We start from the raw sequence: 18,495 nt of genomic DNA, 5'->3' as shown, positions 1-18,495 counted from the left end.
TTCCCCCTTCGTCTCCTCTCCCTTCTCTCTCTCCCTGGTTTTCTCTCCCTTGCCCTGTCCTCCTGTCTCTGTCTCTTCCTCCTTTCTCCTGTTTCTGTTTCTTTCTTCTTGTCTCTGTCTCTCTGTCTGTCTCTCAACGCCATCATTTGTGTTTCTCTCCCCCATCACTGTCTTTCTCTCTCCTCCCATTTCTCTCTGTCTCTCTTTGTCTCTCTGTGTCCCTATCTCTCTCTGTCTCTCTCTCCCCTTTGTCTTTTTCTCTTGTTGGATCCCCTCCCAAGATCTGTCTGTCTGCCTTTGACTATTTCTTCCTCTCCCCCGACCCCTCAATCTCCGACTTGCTCTCTTCCCCCTAGTCTCACTTGGTCTCTGTATTGCTTTTTCTATTTGTCCATCCCTCTGTCTGAAATTTTCTAGGCTCTTCTTTGTCTCATTATTTTGAAATTTTATTACGGCTTCATGATGAGCCTTCTTAATCTGAAAACTTTGTTCAATTCTGGGAAAATATTCTGAAAGATTTCTTTGAGAATATTCTCCCCTGTGTTTTATATGTCCCTCTTTTCTGGAACTCTTATCAGTCAGATATTAGCTCTTTTAGATTAACCTTGTGCTATCATAGTTTTAATTTCCTTACTTCTTATTTTATTGTTTTTATATTGCACACTATCTCCTCTTATCCTTTAAAAGTATGAAAGTTTTTTCGTATTTTCTTACACTTCTTGCATTATCTTTGCTCCAAGTTAATTTTTTTCTCTATGTTATTTGCTTTCATGTAGAGTAATCTTCAGATGTCTGATCATAATTGTCTATGTATTGATATTTAAGAATGAGATATTAAAAGGAAGAAAACATTGAAATAGTAACTGTAAATTATCTATGCAAGTTAATTTACCACTTTTTAAGTGATAGGATGATCTGGCTGGTTTATTTAATCGAGAGACCCTCTCAACTTCAGTATCCTTAGGTCTTTTCTTGGGGATGTGTTGATATTCCAGGAAGGAGTGATTCTCTAATCTGCTTGGAGCATATACGCCTCACTGTTAGTGTTTTCTTAAAGCCAAGTTAAGGAACAAGGCTGATGCCTCATGTTCAGTGTAGACTTTTACTTAATTTCCAATTTCCAAACATGAGTGTTCTCATCGTCAATTGTGCTGGCATTCCTGTTCTTCCTCTGTGGGGATTAGGTCTCTAGTCATCTACTGCACTGACGAGCAGTCACTTTCAGTTTCAGGGCTATAAAATAAGAAAAAGAATATCTACTTTATGGGGTTGTTGTGAGGATTAAGTTAAGATGATATATTTGAAGCACTTAACAAATATTTGTCATCAGAAACTTGTATCTATTATTATTGTTTTTGTTACTGCATTAAAAAATAAAAGCATAATAAGACAAAGCAAAAATTATAAACTGTTTATGCTGAAATAATTGGTCAGTTTCTGTATTAGACCAAGTTCAAGGCTCATGTAGACCCCACATTTGTTTGTTTTTTCATTCCTTCATTTATTCTGTTATTGTGTATTCACTGATTTATTCATTGAACTTGTATCAAACAGATACACATTTTGCCATACACTGTCCTGTGAATTAGAGTTGCTGAGATAAGATAAATCTTCTGGGGAAGATAAAACACATCAACAGATAATACAATAAGAAAGAAATGTAATATTAGGGACACAGGAGGGTACCATGGCACCACTGAAGATAGTGGTCTGAGAGTCTGAGGGGATCAGGGAAGAAAAGTCTTCCTTAAGAATATGATGGATGCTTGAGCCCTTACAAAATAAGCATTAGCCGAATTAGGAATAAACTGGGCTAAATTAATTAAGAAGATAGTAGAAGTTAAAGCATGAGCCAACGCAAAAGGCAACAAGCATTTTAATACATGCTACCATCTGTAAGCGGTCCTAGAAGTTGATTTTCAAGGAGGGACAAAAAATAAGACCACCAGGATTGACAGGAGGCAGATGATGGAAATTTTATGTCATCATATTAGGAGCTGTTGCCTTTTCCTGGAGGCATGCAGAGCCAACAAAGTAGTTTAAGCAACAGAATAAAAGAGGCCACGGCAAGGCTGTCTCCCATGTTTCCAATTTGGGGAACTGGGTGATTATTTTCACCAATAACTGAGAAAGAAAGGTTTAGGGTACAGGTTCAGATTGAGGTTTTTTTTTTTTTTTTTTTTGAGACAGAGTCTCACTCTGTTGCCCTGGCTAGAGTGAGTGCCGTGGCGTCATCCTAGCTCGCAGCAACCTCAAACTCCTGGGCTCAAGCGATCCTTCTACCTCAGCCTCCCGAGTAGCTGGGACTACAGGCATGTGCCACCATGCCCGGCTAATTTTTTCTGTATATTTTTAGTTGTCCGATTAATTTCTCTCTATTTTTAGTAAAGACGGGTCTCGCTCTTGCTCAGGCTGATTTCGAACTCCTGAGCTCAAACAATCCGCCCGCCTCGGCCTCCCAGAGTGCTGGGATTACAGGCGTGAGCCACCGCGCCCGGCCCAGATTCAGGTATTTAGTTTGAACCCTTCTGAGCTTCCTAGGTGGAGGTATTTAGCAGGCACAGGCTGGATACGTGCTTTTGGGGGACCTATTGACAGAGATGTGGTAGTTGAAACCCTAAAAGGATCCAAGAGGTTACTCATGGCTTGTATGGCCCAGTGAGAAGAACAGCAGGCTCAGGATGAGCGATGGAGAATGTGAATGTTTAATGAAAGAAGGGGAACCCATAAAGGATACAGAATAGGAGCTAGGCAATGACAGTGCGAGAAGAATGAGGAGAGGGTGGTGTTAGAGAACTCAGGAAATATTAGTAAAAGGCTTCTAGAAGGAGAACAATCAACATTGTTGCATACAGTATAGAGACCTAGTAAGATGAGGACTGAAAAAAATTCATGGGATTTACCAGGTTTGGAAGTCTCTAGAATGGTGGAGCCAGAAAGCAGTGAGCTGGGAAATAAATGAGAGATGAGAAGAGATAGGGAGTATATACTAGGCTTTGAGAAATTTGAAAGAAAATAAAACAAAAGAGATTGATGGAGGTGAACATGGCAATAAGGGGGTTTTGTTTGTATGTTTCTAGTGTTTTCCTTTGTTTTCAAAGATGGGAGTGATCCAGGCATGCTCATAAAGCGAGGAGAAGCCAGCAGAGGGGGAAATTTGGAAATTTTGAGGAGAGAATGAAACTGGGGGAGGAAGGGTCATGGAGTCAACTCACAGGTGAATGGGTAAGACTTGAACAGGGGAAAGACATTCAGGTCATCCTGTAGGAAATCAGATTTTGTTGGGTGTGTAGATTTGTAGTTACAGAAGGTGTTGAATAAGATCTTGCTCAATGACCTCAGCTTCCTGCAGTCAGGAGCAGGTGAGGTGGCCTGCGAAAAGTCTGGAGTAAGTAGGTTGAGTAGGCGACTTCAGAAAATTAAGATGACTTGGAATATTAGTGAAAAGGAATGAGAGAGAGAGAGAGAGAGTTGAAAAGGGGCCATGAAGGAACAGGTTCGTGTCTGGCCCAGGGAAGGTTGGCGATGGTACGTTTGAACTGGATCTTATCCATGCTGGCCCGTGTGGAGAAGCAGAGAAGGCAGCACTGAGGTTTTGCTGGGCTGGCAAGGCTGAAGGGCAGGAGTGGAAGGAAGAGCATAAGAGATCAGTTCACATGTATCAGTGTGTTGGGTAGAGTAGGAAGAGGATGGCAACATTAATGCATTTAGAGAATGTGCGTTTTCTCATCTATGGAATAAGAGGCCAGAGAATGACGGAGGAAGGAGATGGTAGAGTAGGTACCGAAGACCGGTGCGGAAAGGTTTAAAGTGGCCGCGTTACAGATGGGAGTGAGCACTGACTGCGACAAGCCATCGTTTTAGCCCCTGCTCAGGTCAGTTATTAATTTTTATTGGAACCAGTTCTGGGAAGTAGTTTTTTTGTTTGTTCTGTTTTTTTAATCTTTTGTTTGTTTGTTTGTTTTTAATGTCATGATGTACTATTGGTTACTGAGTAGTTTGAGGTAATTTCCTTCTCTCAGACATGGGAACATGTATTAAGGTGATGATAATACACAGAGCAATTAGGGGAATTGTTCTTAGCTATTAACACGAAATACCAAGTAATACCGTACATACGGATCCCATGTATTTCATCAGTTAGGCACAGCCAATTAAGGTGAGTCTTAGACTAGAAGATCTTGGGAATATTTGTTTTTTTAAAAAATAGATATGAGAGACTTTAACAATTATTTTCTGTCTGCTCATACTGTTTTAGTTCTCTTGTGTTCTGTGCTGTTATAAGCCTTATTAACTATTAACAAATTCTTTCAAGTCACAAGCTTTTAATTGACTAGGAGCACATGTAGATGCAATGCTTTAAACTCTAATATTAATATAAAGAGCAATTTGAATATCGTAAAGTTTTAGTAAACTCTTAACTAATGAAAAGATAGTTATTTCTGTACCATCGTGACCAATTTAAAAATACATACAAATTATATTCTTTGGATTATCATTAATTATCTTTAGATATCATGTTCATTAAATCTAGAAATATGTAACTGTATCTATTTAATGTTTGACCATTTGTGCATGAACCTTCTCAGCTAAGGAGAAATACCTTTGGTGAATGAATGGCTCAGTATGGTCCTACAGCCAGCCAGTTCTGCTATGGCTGCTAAAAATCAGTTGCAGTGTTGATTTTTGAGACTTTGCTTGAGTTGTGCTATATGGTGAATAAACCATAATTCTGTTAGACGTGGACATTTGTCTGTCTACAGAGTAGTTTTTAAAATTATGCTTAATAGTGTTATTTGAAAGTGTAATTTTGCCTTTCAGAGACATGGCTGGGAAATGACATGTGCTGAGTCCTTTTTCTGGGCCAGGTCTCTTGCTGGGTTCCTGAAATGCCTCCTGTGGTCTTCATTACAGTCTTACAAGGAGGCCGCTGTTATCCTCCCTCTCGCTGGTTGTCTCAAACTGAAAGATTATGGTGGAGTCTGAGAATAGCTGAATAATATTTATTCAGCGTTCTTAAAAATAATTAACCTTCAGTCACAAGAACAAAAGCTCACAGAGAAAATACTTGGTTTAAACTTGTTCGGAATGAATAGCATTTTAGTTGTCTGAAAATTCCGTAACTGCCATTGTTAATTTCTTGGTATAGGTCATCATACGTCATGTGTATTTTAGAATGTGATCTTTAGCAGCTAGATCTTCTTTAAGAAACTCCCCTTGTTTTTGAACTTATTTCTAATTCATATTTAAGAAATATTTAAATTGAATATAGTTTCCTTTTTTAATCTCTTACAAGTGATAACTTTTTAAGTTGTTGGCTTTAGAGAGAGGTCACCCAAGTTTAGAACCCAATAAGAGAGAGATCAGAAGTGATTTAAAAAAAAAAAATAAGTGCGACGGATGAACTATTTGTTGCAGCTTTATTACTTACCACATAACACCGACACAGTGATACTAGAGAATGTGGCTTGGGTCTATGCAGCAAAGAACTTGCTGAATTCACCCCTGACGTAGTTGTGTTTACTTACCCAGTCACTGCAGAACTGGACAGTTGCAACCACCCCAGAGCAGCTGAGAATGCGTGTTGTCAGGAGGCAGGCACAGCCCAGCAGGAGAGGACAGGGCTGGGCTAGGCATTCTCTCTCTTCTCCCCTCAGTTTAGGGTTCTTAGAAACAAAAACAGTATAAGGTAAATGCTTCCCTAATCATTTATATTAATTGATAGGAAATCTTAACTGTTTTACAATGTGAAGTGATACAATTACATCATCACTGTTCGTTTTTTCACGTTGTTATTTATAGCAAATTACTAAAGGACTAATGGTCAGTCCACTTCAACTTAATTTTAGATGTTATAACACGTATATCTAGGAAACAAAAGTCTCCATTTTTAAAACTTTGTAAACATTCCAACCTCTCTTTTGTTAGTCATATTTAATAAGTTCTTATTGAATAGCACCCTGCAGCAACATATTTAAGCCTCTAATTTATGCGTGCCATTAGATAACACCATTCAGTTTGTTCTGCCTGAATGCCAAAAACATTTACTTGAGGAGGTGCCAGGAGATTTTCTAAAATTTGTTTAGGTGGATATTAAAAATGACCCTTTTGAAAGCAAGTCAGACCATGCTATTTCCTTCTAAAGATGAATGATAACAAAGTTACAGTGAAAGGTTCATGCAAAGTTTGAGAAAATATAGTGCTGAGTAATTAGTAACCCTGCTTAGAATATGACAGATCTAGTTTTTAAATTCTGTCTCCACCACCTCCTGTTTTAAGTTAACTTCTCTAACGCTTAATTTACTTATCTGTAAAATGAGGATACTAACAGCACCTATTCTATAGGATTTTATGAGATTTAAATGACACATCAAGTATTTGAATAGTGCTAGGTACATTTTTAATGCTCATTGTATGGTAATTGTTGTTATTTTTAGTGAGTTAGCTAGAAGGCAGTTTTGTTCCTTAGTACTGTTTTTTTTTAAATCTGTTATGAATGTCACATGTCTTTTATAGAATCATCCCATTTGAGTTGAACGTGTCACCAGTTCTCTTGCCCAACTCTCTCCCTCAACAGATTAGGAAACTAAGAAACAGAAAATTTTGTCCAATGGTCAGTAGTCTCTGAGAGTGAGAAGTAAAATCAAAGCCTCCTGACTCCCAGCTCCATGCTCCTTCCCCTCTGGCAAACATCTATGTAAATGATGGAAGCGTTGTATATTTTCAAGGAATGCCAGTATTTGTTGAAGGTGATGAAAACATACCTGGTATTTTTAGATTTAATTGTTTAAGTCAATCACAAAAAATACACTCTTTCCTTTGCTACCTATGCATTCAGTGTTATCTGAACTGTCAGATTCATGCTTTAGTCCCTGTGCCCCTCCAACCTTATCTTGTTATTAATATAAAAAGTCCCTCTTATACAGAATGTTCCAGCTCTACCAGCCTGTTTTTGATTCCTCAACTACCCCGGTCTCAATCTTACTCCGAAGTCTTTGCACAGCTTTGTTCCTGCTGCCTGGAACCCTCTTCTTTTGTCTCTTTGAATTGTAGCTTTTCCTAATCGTTCAGTATCATCCTTTGGCCACGGTGTCATCTCCTCAGAAAGATCTTTTCTGACAACTTTCTTTCCACCCCAGGCATTCTCTTTCAATTACCTTGTTTTACTTCCTTCATAACATGTCACTATCTTCACATAATTTTAAATGTTTAACTTAACTTGTTTACTATATGTCTTCTGCACTAAAATGTAAACTCCATGAGCACAGTAATCATATTTGCGTTATTCATTTGTATTCATCACCCTTAGAATATGGCCTGGCATATATAATAGGAGGTCAATAAATATTTTTGAGTGAATAAATGAATGAATGAATCAATAGTGTTAGCTCACTAGACTATTAATAAATATTGTTTGTGTCAAAGAAGCAAACATTGTTCATTTCAGATTAGCAAATATGACACAGTCCATTTTCTGTAGTCCTGATTTTGGATTGGTCAATCCAAGGCAGTTTTATTTATCTTATGGAAAAAAATTCTTTACAGAAATAAAGTTGTAAATATCAGGATCGTGTGAAAAGTTAGTGGCATTTTCAACAGTGTATTATTTACCCAGCAGAAAGACTGTTTGAATAATCATATCCTTACAACTGTTCAAGAAATCAGCTATTAATTTTATGAAGTTACCTTAATAACTTAGGAAAAACTTAATAGCTTAGGAATCAAATACCTCTTACTAAGCCTTAGGAACAAAACACACGTTAATATACTCTGAGTAATAGGAATATTTACAAATACCTTCATTAAAAAGTTACTCATCTCTGAGTATAGATAGAATGGCTGTTCAAGCGTGTATCTTTATTAGGCTTCTCAATTTTTATCTCCAGTTTTTTAAAGAATGAGTCTTATTTAATAGATGGCATAAGGTTGAATGTAAGCACACAACATTTGTCAAAAATCTCAGCAGAAAAAACATTTATTGATGAATTCCTGGTTCTTTGAAATTATTAAAAATCACTCCTTTGTCAAGTTGATGAACAAACTAGATATAAAAGTATACCCTTGTGGAATTTATTATTTTAGTGTTTTCAACTTAATTTGAGGGAGGTTGTAAGAAACATAGGATCTGTTATAAGAATGCAAGAAACACTTTCTGTTAGAAGGATATTATGTTATTTATTACATCCTTTTATTAGGATCTTTGAAAGGAATTTTTTTTTTGCTGTTACTCAGTAATCCCTCCTTATCTTCAGTTTTGCTTTCTGCGGTTTCAGATACACACGGTAAACCGTGGTCCAAAAATACTAAATGGAAAATTCCGGAAATAAATATTTCATAAGTTTGAAATCGCACACTGCCCAGCTCTGTCCCTCTGGGGGTGTGGATTGTCCGTTTGTCCTGCGTATACATGCTGAATGGGCCAACCTCACGCTGGTCACTTGGCAGTGGTCTTGGTTATCAGATCAGCTGTCGTGGTAGCACTGTCGTATCCCAGTGCTCGTGTTCAAGGAACCCGTGTTTTACTTAACAATGGCCCCAAGGCGCAACAGTAGTGATGGTGGCAATTCGGATATGCCAAAGGGAAGTGCTTTCTTTAAGTGAAAGGGCGAAAGTTCTCAACTTAATCAGGAAAGACCAAAAACTGTATGCTGAGGTTGCTAAGATCTATGATTAAGAACAAATCTTCTATCTGTGAAGTTGTGAACCGTATATTGTTACAATGGTTGTATTTTGTTATTAGTTGTTGTTAGTCTCTTCCTGTGCCTAATTTTTGAATTAAACTTTATCATAGGTAGGTATGTATAGGACAAAACACAGTATATAGAGGGTATGGTCCTGTCCGTGGTTTCAAGCATTCACTGGGGCTCTCGGAACATATCCCCGCAGATAAGGGGGGACTACTACAGTATGAAGAATAGAAGTACTTCCTTAAATATATTTTTTCTTACCCTAAGGATATTATGAATGGTGTGACTGACTGGGTGACTGAGCCAAACTTTGTGACCAAAACATTGAAAATAAAGAGGTCTTTTTGATCTTAGATTTTTATTTAGTCTTTTCTCTAGTCCATCTCCCTAGCCTTGGTTTTTTATTTACGTATTTGTTTTCTTTCTTACTGTTAGATTATGTTCTGATGTTCTTCTTCAGTGCTCCCTAAATGCACTCTAGAATTTGGTTTAGGGAAAGGCAGCATATCAATAAACATATGTAGGGAGCCTCACTATAGAAGGCAGAGTGCTAGGTTGGCAGAGAAAACAAATATGAGTAGATTGTTTCCTGCTTTCATAGTGATGTTTGAACAGGTAATAAGAATACAAAATACTGTGTGATAAGTATTATAATGGAGAGGATAATACCTCTTTAGAAGATAGAGAATTTCCTTTCAGCTATAAAAACATTTTTACAAACAGTATTACAGGATACATCTAGTTTTATAGCCATTAAAATACTATTTTTTTTCCTATGATGGTCCATCCAGATTTCTTATTCTTTTTTGCTGAACCCAAACCGGTTTATCTTTAAGAATTATTTATTCTAAATTTCCTTTGTCTTCAGTTTTTGTAAAAACAAGTTTATTTCATGACCTTTCCACTTAGTTTCTTTATTATAGTCTTGTTCGTAACACTCGTGTTTTGAAAATTCTTGTGTTTAGAAGTTCTGAGATAATGAGTTTAGCAATAGATCAGTCTCTGCTCTTCACCCACCATTCAGTGTGTCTGTATACCATCAACTTTTCTGTAAATTCTCAATTTAGGTTTCCTGAGAGAAATACTGTATTTTCTAAAGTTTTTAGTGAGATTGATTCAAATTTTATAAATAACATGTTTGGCTTTTAGATTTCATTTTTGATTATTTATTCAACAAATCATTTAATTAGTATAGGGAAATGGGACTAGACATGTGATGATTTTTTGAAAGAATAGTATTTTAAACATACTCGGATCCAGAGTAACTATGCAAGTATACTTTTCTGACTTGATTTTCAAGTCATACCACACTTTGAAAGTTATGGAATTTTTAAAAAGTTGACAATAGTTCATTAAAAATGCTTTTTCTCATCTACAGGTTTTTGGAAATGCTCCGCCAAATACAATGACAGAAAAATTCTCTGATCTTCTGCAGTTCACAACACAAGTCTCACGACTAATGGTGACAGAAATTCGAAGAAGAGCATCAAACAAATCCACAGGTATTTTTACAGAAGCCAGCAAATCCGGATTTATTTGAATGGACAGACAGTTCTATAACAGTACTATTAATATTAAATGGAAAATAGATGCTATTCACAGCACATGGGTTTCAGGTGCCAGCAGTTCCCAAGAGTCTTCTACTCTGGAGTAGTTCCACTCAAGGCTGCTCTTCTCGGACCACTACCACCTGCACCCCAGCCCTTTTAAACACTCTGTTTCCTTCTGAACAAAATCTAAATTTCTTAGCATGACATTTGAAGCAAATCTGTGATCTGGTTGTATGTATTTTTTTTAGCATACCTTATTTCTATCGTTTGTGTCCTTTTCTGCATTTCAACCAAACTGGGCTGTTTGAAATCCCAAAATGTGTCTACACTCTTATCTTGGTCCTTCACTTATAATGCTTCACTGAGTCGGGGAGATTCTTCCTTCATCTCAGTATGTCTAAATCTCAGCTTGGATTAAGTCACATTTCCTTGATAGAAGTTTTTTGACTTCCTTAATCAAAAAAATTTTTCCCTTCTGAAATAGTGTTTTCTGTTGATAATTGTGATAATTGTGCCTTTGTCTTCCCATCAGACCCTGAGCTGCTTGGGGGCCTCTGTGTGATCTGCAATAGTTGCTCTCAGACCAGCCGCACAGCTCTCCTTTTTGTATCTCCACTCATGTTATCCTGGGATACCTTCTCATTTTTTTCAGATGGATTCCGTTTCTTGAATCCCATGTCATCTTTTTTCTCATATTAACTTCCTCTTTTTGATAAAGCATCTTTTCCAGCAGCTTCCTGAGAAAGGATACAGGGAGGAGTTATTGGGGCCTTTTTTTGTTTATTATTTTAGATACCCCGTGAATGAAAAATTTTTGACTATTACTGCGTAAAACGAGTTTTTTTCCTCTTCACCAAGTAAGGTGATACCTTTAAGCTGACAACCTGTCAGTTACCAGCGCTTGGAACAAATTCTGTTACTTCACAGAGCATGGCTTTATTATAGAAAAGGAAACTTAGAAAATCACAGGTCCCTACGAGAAAAGAAGGCACAAATCCACCACCTTCATGATCCCACAGAGAAGTGTTCTGGGGAGATCTACTGAGTGCACAGCTGGGGTTTGCGTTTAGATGGAAAGATACCACCCTTTCCTCCTCTCTGTCTCCCGTTCTTCTCCATTACTAAAGGATGTGCTTGAGAGCAATCTTATCGGTGAAGAAACATAAACTTCTTGTGATCGAGGTCATGCGAGTACTGGATTTGAAATGAGTACTGTTGAGTTGTTGGAGAATGCTAGCTGTCTAGTCCCAGGAGGCCCTCCCACCAAGGATTGGAAGCTCCCAATCTCATGGGGAGTTGAGCTTGGGTTGCCCTCCTACGGGGAGATGGTCAGTGTCTTAGCGTGGTTCTTCTCCTGCAGCCCGGTGTGAGCACTCAGGGTCATTTTGGATAATCTTGCCACTTGCATTATATCAATCCTCCTTTAAGTGGGTATCAGATTCTATGTTGCAAACCATTTTATCTCAGAATTTAAAAAATAATTTCTCTATCATATTCTAGATTTCTACACTCCTATTGAGAAATTGGAAGCTTACCTAGATTCTTGATTCTTTCTCTGTGACCTAGTTTTTCTCTGGAAGCTTTTAGGATCCTCTCTTTTTCCCTACTATTCTAAAATTTCAGGATAATGTGTCTTCTGGTAGACATATTTTTATACATTATGCTACGTACTCATCGGACCCTTTCAGTCTGGGAATTCATACCCTTTAAATTTGGGAAGGTTTCATGAATTGTTTAATAATATCCTCCCCTCCCCTGGAAATAATATTCTCTGTCTAGTCAGATAGCTCTCTTAGACTCCATCCCTTCTGTGGTGGGTTTGCTTCATGTGTGGCTTTATATTTTTCATTTCTAAGAATTCTTTTTTTTTTTATTGGTTTCTATTCTTACATGGATACATTTCTTCTCTTTTCATCCCCCTGAATACCTGTTTCTTTCAGGTTTAATGAAAAGGTTGCCTTTTTATCAGTTTGTTTTTGTCTTTTATCTTAGAGAATGTCCTCACGTGTCTCATCCTTGACCATCTGCTCTTATGTAAGAATGGAACATTAAAAGCTGATGGGCAGCTTTTTAATTATATGTGGAGTTTGCAACTGTGGGCTTCAGTGTAAGGCGATCTTGCTAGGTGGTTTTGTTGGCAATCTTTCCCCTGAACCAGGGAGATTTCTCAGAGAATTGTCCAGTCTCTGCTTAGAAGATACATGTCTGACTCTCGACATTTTGGAAGCCAAGTGGAAGAAAGGTTCGAGGACCCTCAACACTCAGTATATAAGCTTCTGTTTCATTTCTGTGTGCCCACGCTGTGCCCGCTGCCCCAAATCCAAACTCCCCCTCTTACTCTTTTCAGTGAACAAGCCCCCACTCCAGTGCTTATGTGGTAGTCTAAGTGCTCTGGAACCTGTTTTCTATCAGTTCTCCTCTGTGTAGTTCTTATTCGCCTCTGCGTCCAAAGGTACCTGGTGCCACCAATTCCTGAGCCTCTCGGAGCTTCTGTAGTCTGTGGTAGTTGGGTCGCCTTTCCACTTTCCCTGTGCTTACTTTAAGGTTCTAGGAGGGTTTGCTAAATCGGTTACCACAAATCTTTCTGCTATTTTAGTATCCAAAATTTTGTTGCTCTCATTTTTTAAAAATTCTTTTTGGTCTTAAGGGTTTATATCTTTAAAAAAAAAAGTCTTTTAATAATTATTTTAGTGAATATATTAGTCTGCTTGGGCTCCTATAACAAAATACCATAGACTAGAAGGCTTAAACAACAAAAGTTTGTTTTCTCACAGCTTTGGAGGCTGGACATCAGGTTGCCAGCATGGCTGGTTCTGGTGAGGGCTCTCTTCCCGGCTTGCAGACTGCTGCCTTCTTGCTGTGTACGCACGTGGGGGAGAGAAGGACAACATGCTTTCTGCTGTCTCTTCTTATAAGGGCACATCGTGAGGGCCCTATGTCATCTAAACCTAATTCCCTCCAGAAGGCCGTGTCTTTAAGTACCTTCATGGTCGGGATAGGACTTCAAAGTATGAAGTTTGGAGGGACACGATTCCGTCTATAGCAGCGGTATTTCAGAAGAGAGCAGAGGTAAATGCATGTGCTGAACCTTCCATCTTAACTGGAGTCCATTATACAGTCTTTTTAGCAACAGCCATTAAAATTTAGACTGAGGACTAAATCCTTATTCAGAAGCAGTACATTGTATGGATTGATGTATGGATTTTAAAGTGAGTTGGTTTAAATTATATCTGCAGTCCTTGAAACAAGTCCAATGAAAGGTGGTAAGATATTTTAAGTTATCTGTCTCTGTCTTCTCCCTTCTCCACCTAAAATAGGATCACATCCTTTTTTATCTTTACTTATTTACTGCTGTGGAAGTGAAAAGTTGGTATACCGAATAAGATTTGTGTCTTTAGCTTTTTTAAACAGGTGATTTGAGGAGAAATTTCAGTCACACATTGATGTCTATTGTTGCATTTTCTTTCTTGAGTGATAGATGAGAAAAAAATTACCAAAAGTTTACTTATAATTCTGTTGCTGTGTTTTTTGTTTTTTTTCTTTTTTTTGAGACAGAGTCTGGCTCTGTTGCTCAGGCTAGAGTCCTGTGGCATCAGCCTAGCTCACAGCAACCTCAAACTCCTGGGCTCAAGCGATCCTCCTGTCTCAGCCTCCCTAGTAGCTGGGACTGCAGGCATGTGCCACCATGCCCGGCTAATTTTTTCTATATATATATATTTTTAGTTGTCCAGATCATTTCTTTCTATTTTTTAGTAGAGACGGGGTCTCGCTCTTGCTCAGGCTGGTCTCGAACTCCTGACCTTGAGTGATCCACCTGCCTCGGCCTCCCAGAGTGCTGGGATTATAGGCGTGAGCCACTGCGCCCAGCCTGTTGCTGTGTTTTTCAATACCTAATCTATACGTTGGTAGAAAGACATTTTGCTACACTGGAGGTTTGTTTTCCTAAATCCCTTTACGATTTTACATCCATAGAGAAAATTTTTGTATGTAATGAAAAATGTCTTAAATAGAGTAGAAGATGTCTCATTGTTAGTTAATGGTAAGAGTTACACAAGTACTTTTTTAACTGGTGATTTTGAAATAATTATAAACTCATAGAAAGTTGCAAAAATAGTACATAGTCTTGTGTGTTCTTCATCCACTTTCCCCTATCAGTGACATGTTGTTACCCAGGAATTCTTAGGATACACTTTTTCATGTCATATAATTACATATAATTTTTAGTTTTAAACATTTGAAATTTATTGACTTTAGAATCCTTTGAAATTCAATTGAGTTTGTGTATTACTTCCTGATGAGAAATCTTTCCTAGAGCCGTGTCTCAGATAGGTCTTACCAGTTAGTGTCTATTCAGTCACCTTATATAATTTCCTTCATGGCACGCCATCATCTGAAAGTATCTTATTTATTTACTTATTTAATTTTATTGTCTGTTGTATTCACTTTCATATTAGTATTTATTTACTTATTTAATTTTATTATCTGTTATATTCACCCTCATCAGTAACACCTAGAAAAATGCTTCTCACATATTAGGTTTTCAATAAATTTTTGTTGTTTTTTGACATAGGATTTTTGGCTTTTTGTTTTGTTTCGTTTTAAATACTTTGAGAATTTGAGTACTGTTAGACGAGCCAGCCTTCCTGATTTTTAAGAGAGATGAGCATAATTCTAGAATATCTTCTCAGTCAGCATTAAAAAACTCTGGCTATGGGAATCCTTGTTTTCTTCTTTCATTTCTAGTCTTGAACATTGGAAGATTCTTTTGGTCAGTGTTATTAAAAATACTTTCACGGAGATTTTTTGAACTTTTGATTTTTCTAGTTAAAAAGAATTCTAGATTTTCATGATATAAGTACATCCTAAATCATCTAACTCTTACATATTTCATTCTTATTTTCTTATTTATTTTTATTGTGCTTAAAAAACCTCACATAACATGAGATCTACTCTCGTAACAATTTTTTAAGTATACATTGTTAACTGTACACACCATGCTATATAGCAGATCTCTAGAACTTTTTTATCTTGCATGACTAAAACTTTGTACCCATTGAATAGGAACTCCTTATTTCCACCTCTCTTCAACCCCTGGACCCCAACCAAAATTCTGTTTTCTTCTCCTGTGAGTTTGACTATTTTATTTACCAAATATAACCTTTTATTTTATAGGAGTTATCATCGAAAGAAATTTTGTCATAATTTACATTCACGTAATTTTTCTCCAAAAAAAACAAGTGAAATGATCTCTCTATTAATAATTCCTTTGAAAGTTGGCTGTATTTGTTGTACCAAAACAAGGTTATTTTTCCAGGATCCCCGTGAATTTGGTGTGGAAGACTTATTTGGGGTGTTACCTAATCACCACTCAGACATAAAGTCTTTTTATCAGATTACTTCTGGGCTGTACATATCTCAGTGGGAACCATGCTTATCTGCAGTTCTCTTGTTTGAACCTATCAGAAGTTAGTGAAAATGGAAATCAAGGGAATTGATTTAGGGAATCAAGGGAATACCAAGAAGCAAAATGGATACGTGGACCTGTTTGTTATGCATTAGGACAACTTCACAGTCTTTCTCTCTCTCTCCCTGCCTTAATCCTCTTTTGATGCCTCCATGTGGCTTTTGTTTAAAGTATGTAGTGACTCTCAACTAATTTTTAAAAAACATCATTTTTTGGCTATATAATGTCCAGGATATATCTTAAGATTTCCCCCACCTCTTCAAGTTATTTGTTAAGTTCAGCCATGCTAATTCTGCATAATTCTAAGGGGAGATGGTTGATTTATATCAGCGAAGCAGAAAATTCCCACTTCTATAAAAAAATAGTATCTTCAGTTTATTAGTGACTTTGCTACATGCGGGATGCCACTGTTAAACCCGGTGGTGCAGTCCCCAGCGGGCAGCCACCCAGCGGTGGAGAGGCTGGACCACGTTGACCACGATACTCCTGTGGCAGGGTTGGTGGAATGTACCGAGTCCCCAATTAGACAACCCAGCCTTTTTTTTTCAAACAGAAAAACAGTGTGCCCTGCTGTCCCCCAAGGATTTCAAAGCCACAACACCCTCAGGTAATTTCATTTCCCAAGGTGTGGTTATGTATTGTCAAATGAAAAGAAGCATGGAAGCTGCGAGTTCTAATACTGTTTTTCTGACTAACTTTTGGAATTCTTTTTTGGAGGGGTCAGGGGTGTTTAGGGCTTTGTGTCTTCATTAATAAAATAAGTGTAATAATACTATTGACATGTCTCACCGTCATCTTGAAGCATCAGTTTGAAAATGACAAATGCTTTAAATGGACTATGCAAAGGAAAAATTATTGTGTTGTACTTACTAACAAGCTTTACATTCTAATTGTTCTAAATGCTGTCTAATCGAATTCACTTGGTATTCTTTCATTGTGCTTATTCTCATTTACTCTCATTCTCTCATTTACTTATTTAATCTAATTATGAGCACTACGAACTCCATTTCTGTATTTTTCATTCTATATATGTATTGAAATGAAATGTGAAAGCTAAAGCTTGAATAAAATAACTGGCAACTCTAAAGATGGTTAATATTAATATGTTCTTTTTATTAACTCATAATCTTAAGTTAAATTATCATTTAAATTTGTGTTTGTTAAATATTATTGAAATTAATCCTAATAACAACATGTTTGTGACTAGTAGTGGGCTTTTTCCCCCCAAGGTTTTAAGAAACTGTGTGATTTATGGAGGTTTTATTTAAAATGACTTTCTAGGATACATAATGATTTAAACATAGCACTCAATGCTATATAGTTTAAAAGGAGCTGCTTACCTCATTTAAAATAAAAAGTGGGAGATCCATTTGAGGTACCCTAAATGACAACATGTTGAAATTGGTAGGGGAAAGTAAAATAGCTCTGAATACATTTGCTTTGTAAAAATAGTTTGTTTTCTCAGTGGAGTTTGGTCTCTCCCATATCACTCAACCACAGCCCCGTGCAGACCTCTTTATCTGTAGGAGCATGTCATTCAAAACCAGAGAACGTAACTTTACATTATTACTGATATAACTTAAGATCTTCTCTACCTTCTGAAAAAGAGTAATTGTTATTGTTAAATTGGTAAAGATGTTAAAAGGATACTTTACTGATTATACCATGCTGTTTTTTCCAGTCTATTTTCACATGGTTTACCTTGTTTAATCAGCACAGCAAACCACTGAGCATGTATAGTAATGTTTAATGACGAATAGAACATGAGCTTTTTATCTGTTATTTGCGTTTTCTCATCTTGAGGAGTTCCTTAATGCTCATTGTCAATCAAAACATAAGAAACCACACATTTGAAGTATAAATGCCCCCCATTGATCAGAGAGAACTAGAACTGCTTCAGGCCAAGAATACATTTTGGTGTTTTGGTTCTCAATATAAGCATTAGTGTCTACTGTTTGCATCTGACAACTTACTGAATAGTGAAAATACATATTTGCCCATTTTCTTTTAATGTTGATAGTGCTAAATAAAGAGCGGAATCCAAATTCATTTGAAATGTGGCTTATCTATGAGTTTCTAGCTTTTGTCCTAGGAAGACAACTTTGTTTTGCCTTTTCTCTTAAAATAGGTTTGGTTCTTCAAAATCCGTTTTTTCCCTCTATGAGAAACATAAGTGGTATTGACCAGCTCTTTTCCTAATCAGTGTTTTTTATGAAATAAAATTTTATTACATTGATTTAACTATTAAATAATGAAAATTACCAGCGGTTTCTTAAAGATACTGAGTTGCGAAATTGGAAATGGATAACATAAAACAAAAGTTTTATGTTGTGAAGAGGTCTAGAACATGAAAGCATAATGTGTCAGCCTTTAGCAGAGGTTTTAGCTAACTGGGAAGTAGTTGTCTTCCTTACATGGGTATTTAATTACTGTTAAGGAAGGGGCTCATGTTATGTAGCCCTTGTCAATCGTTGGATCCTTTGTAGACTTGAAAGATGTATTTGTACATCAGTTTTTACCACTGATCTCAAACCATGGCTGCTAAAGTAGTTCTCTCCATGGTATTGTCTTATTTTTTCTCCTTTCTCTAATGAGATCTTCACACTTTAGTCAGCCTTAAACGTAGCTTTCTTGTGCTACTCCCCTTTTCAAAACTTTCAGGAATTCCTCTTACCCATAATAAATCAAGACTGCTCGAGAAAGTTGAAGTCAGTGTGTCCTTCTGTTGTTATTATTCTTTTGATCTAGTTAGGTTGATTCACTTAACATATTTATCGAGTGCCCGCTTAGTGCC

The 18,495-nt window shown here is 37.0% G+C and overlaps 1 protein-coding gene across 1 annotated transcript in view; it reads left to right on the top strand.

Moving 5' to 3' along the window:
* WDFY3 (WD repeat and FYVE domain containing 3) overlaps window positions 1–18,495 on the top strand; it is a 208,769-nt gene that overhangs the window by 57,184 nt on the left and 133,090 nt on the right. Inside the window, exon 3 of the mRNA XM_012647224.1 lies at window positions 10,066–10,189. Within this exon, the coding sequence (XP_012502678.1) occupies window positions 10,066–10,189 (124 nt within the window). The remainder of the gene's footprint in view (window positions 1–10,065; window positions 10,190–18,495) is intronic.

This window comes from Propithecus coquereli, unplaced genomic scaffold (genome assembly GCF_000956105.1).
Source record: "Propithecus coquereli isolate 6110/MARCELLA unplaced genomic scaffold, Pcoq_1.0 Scaffold26, whole genome shotgun sequence".
NCBI lineage: Eukaryota > Metazoa > Chordata > Mammalia > Primates > Indriidae > Propithecus > Propithecus coquereli.
Note: the sequence above shows the minus strand (reverse complement) of the source record. Positions and strands in the feature narration are given on the sequence as shown.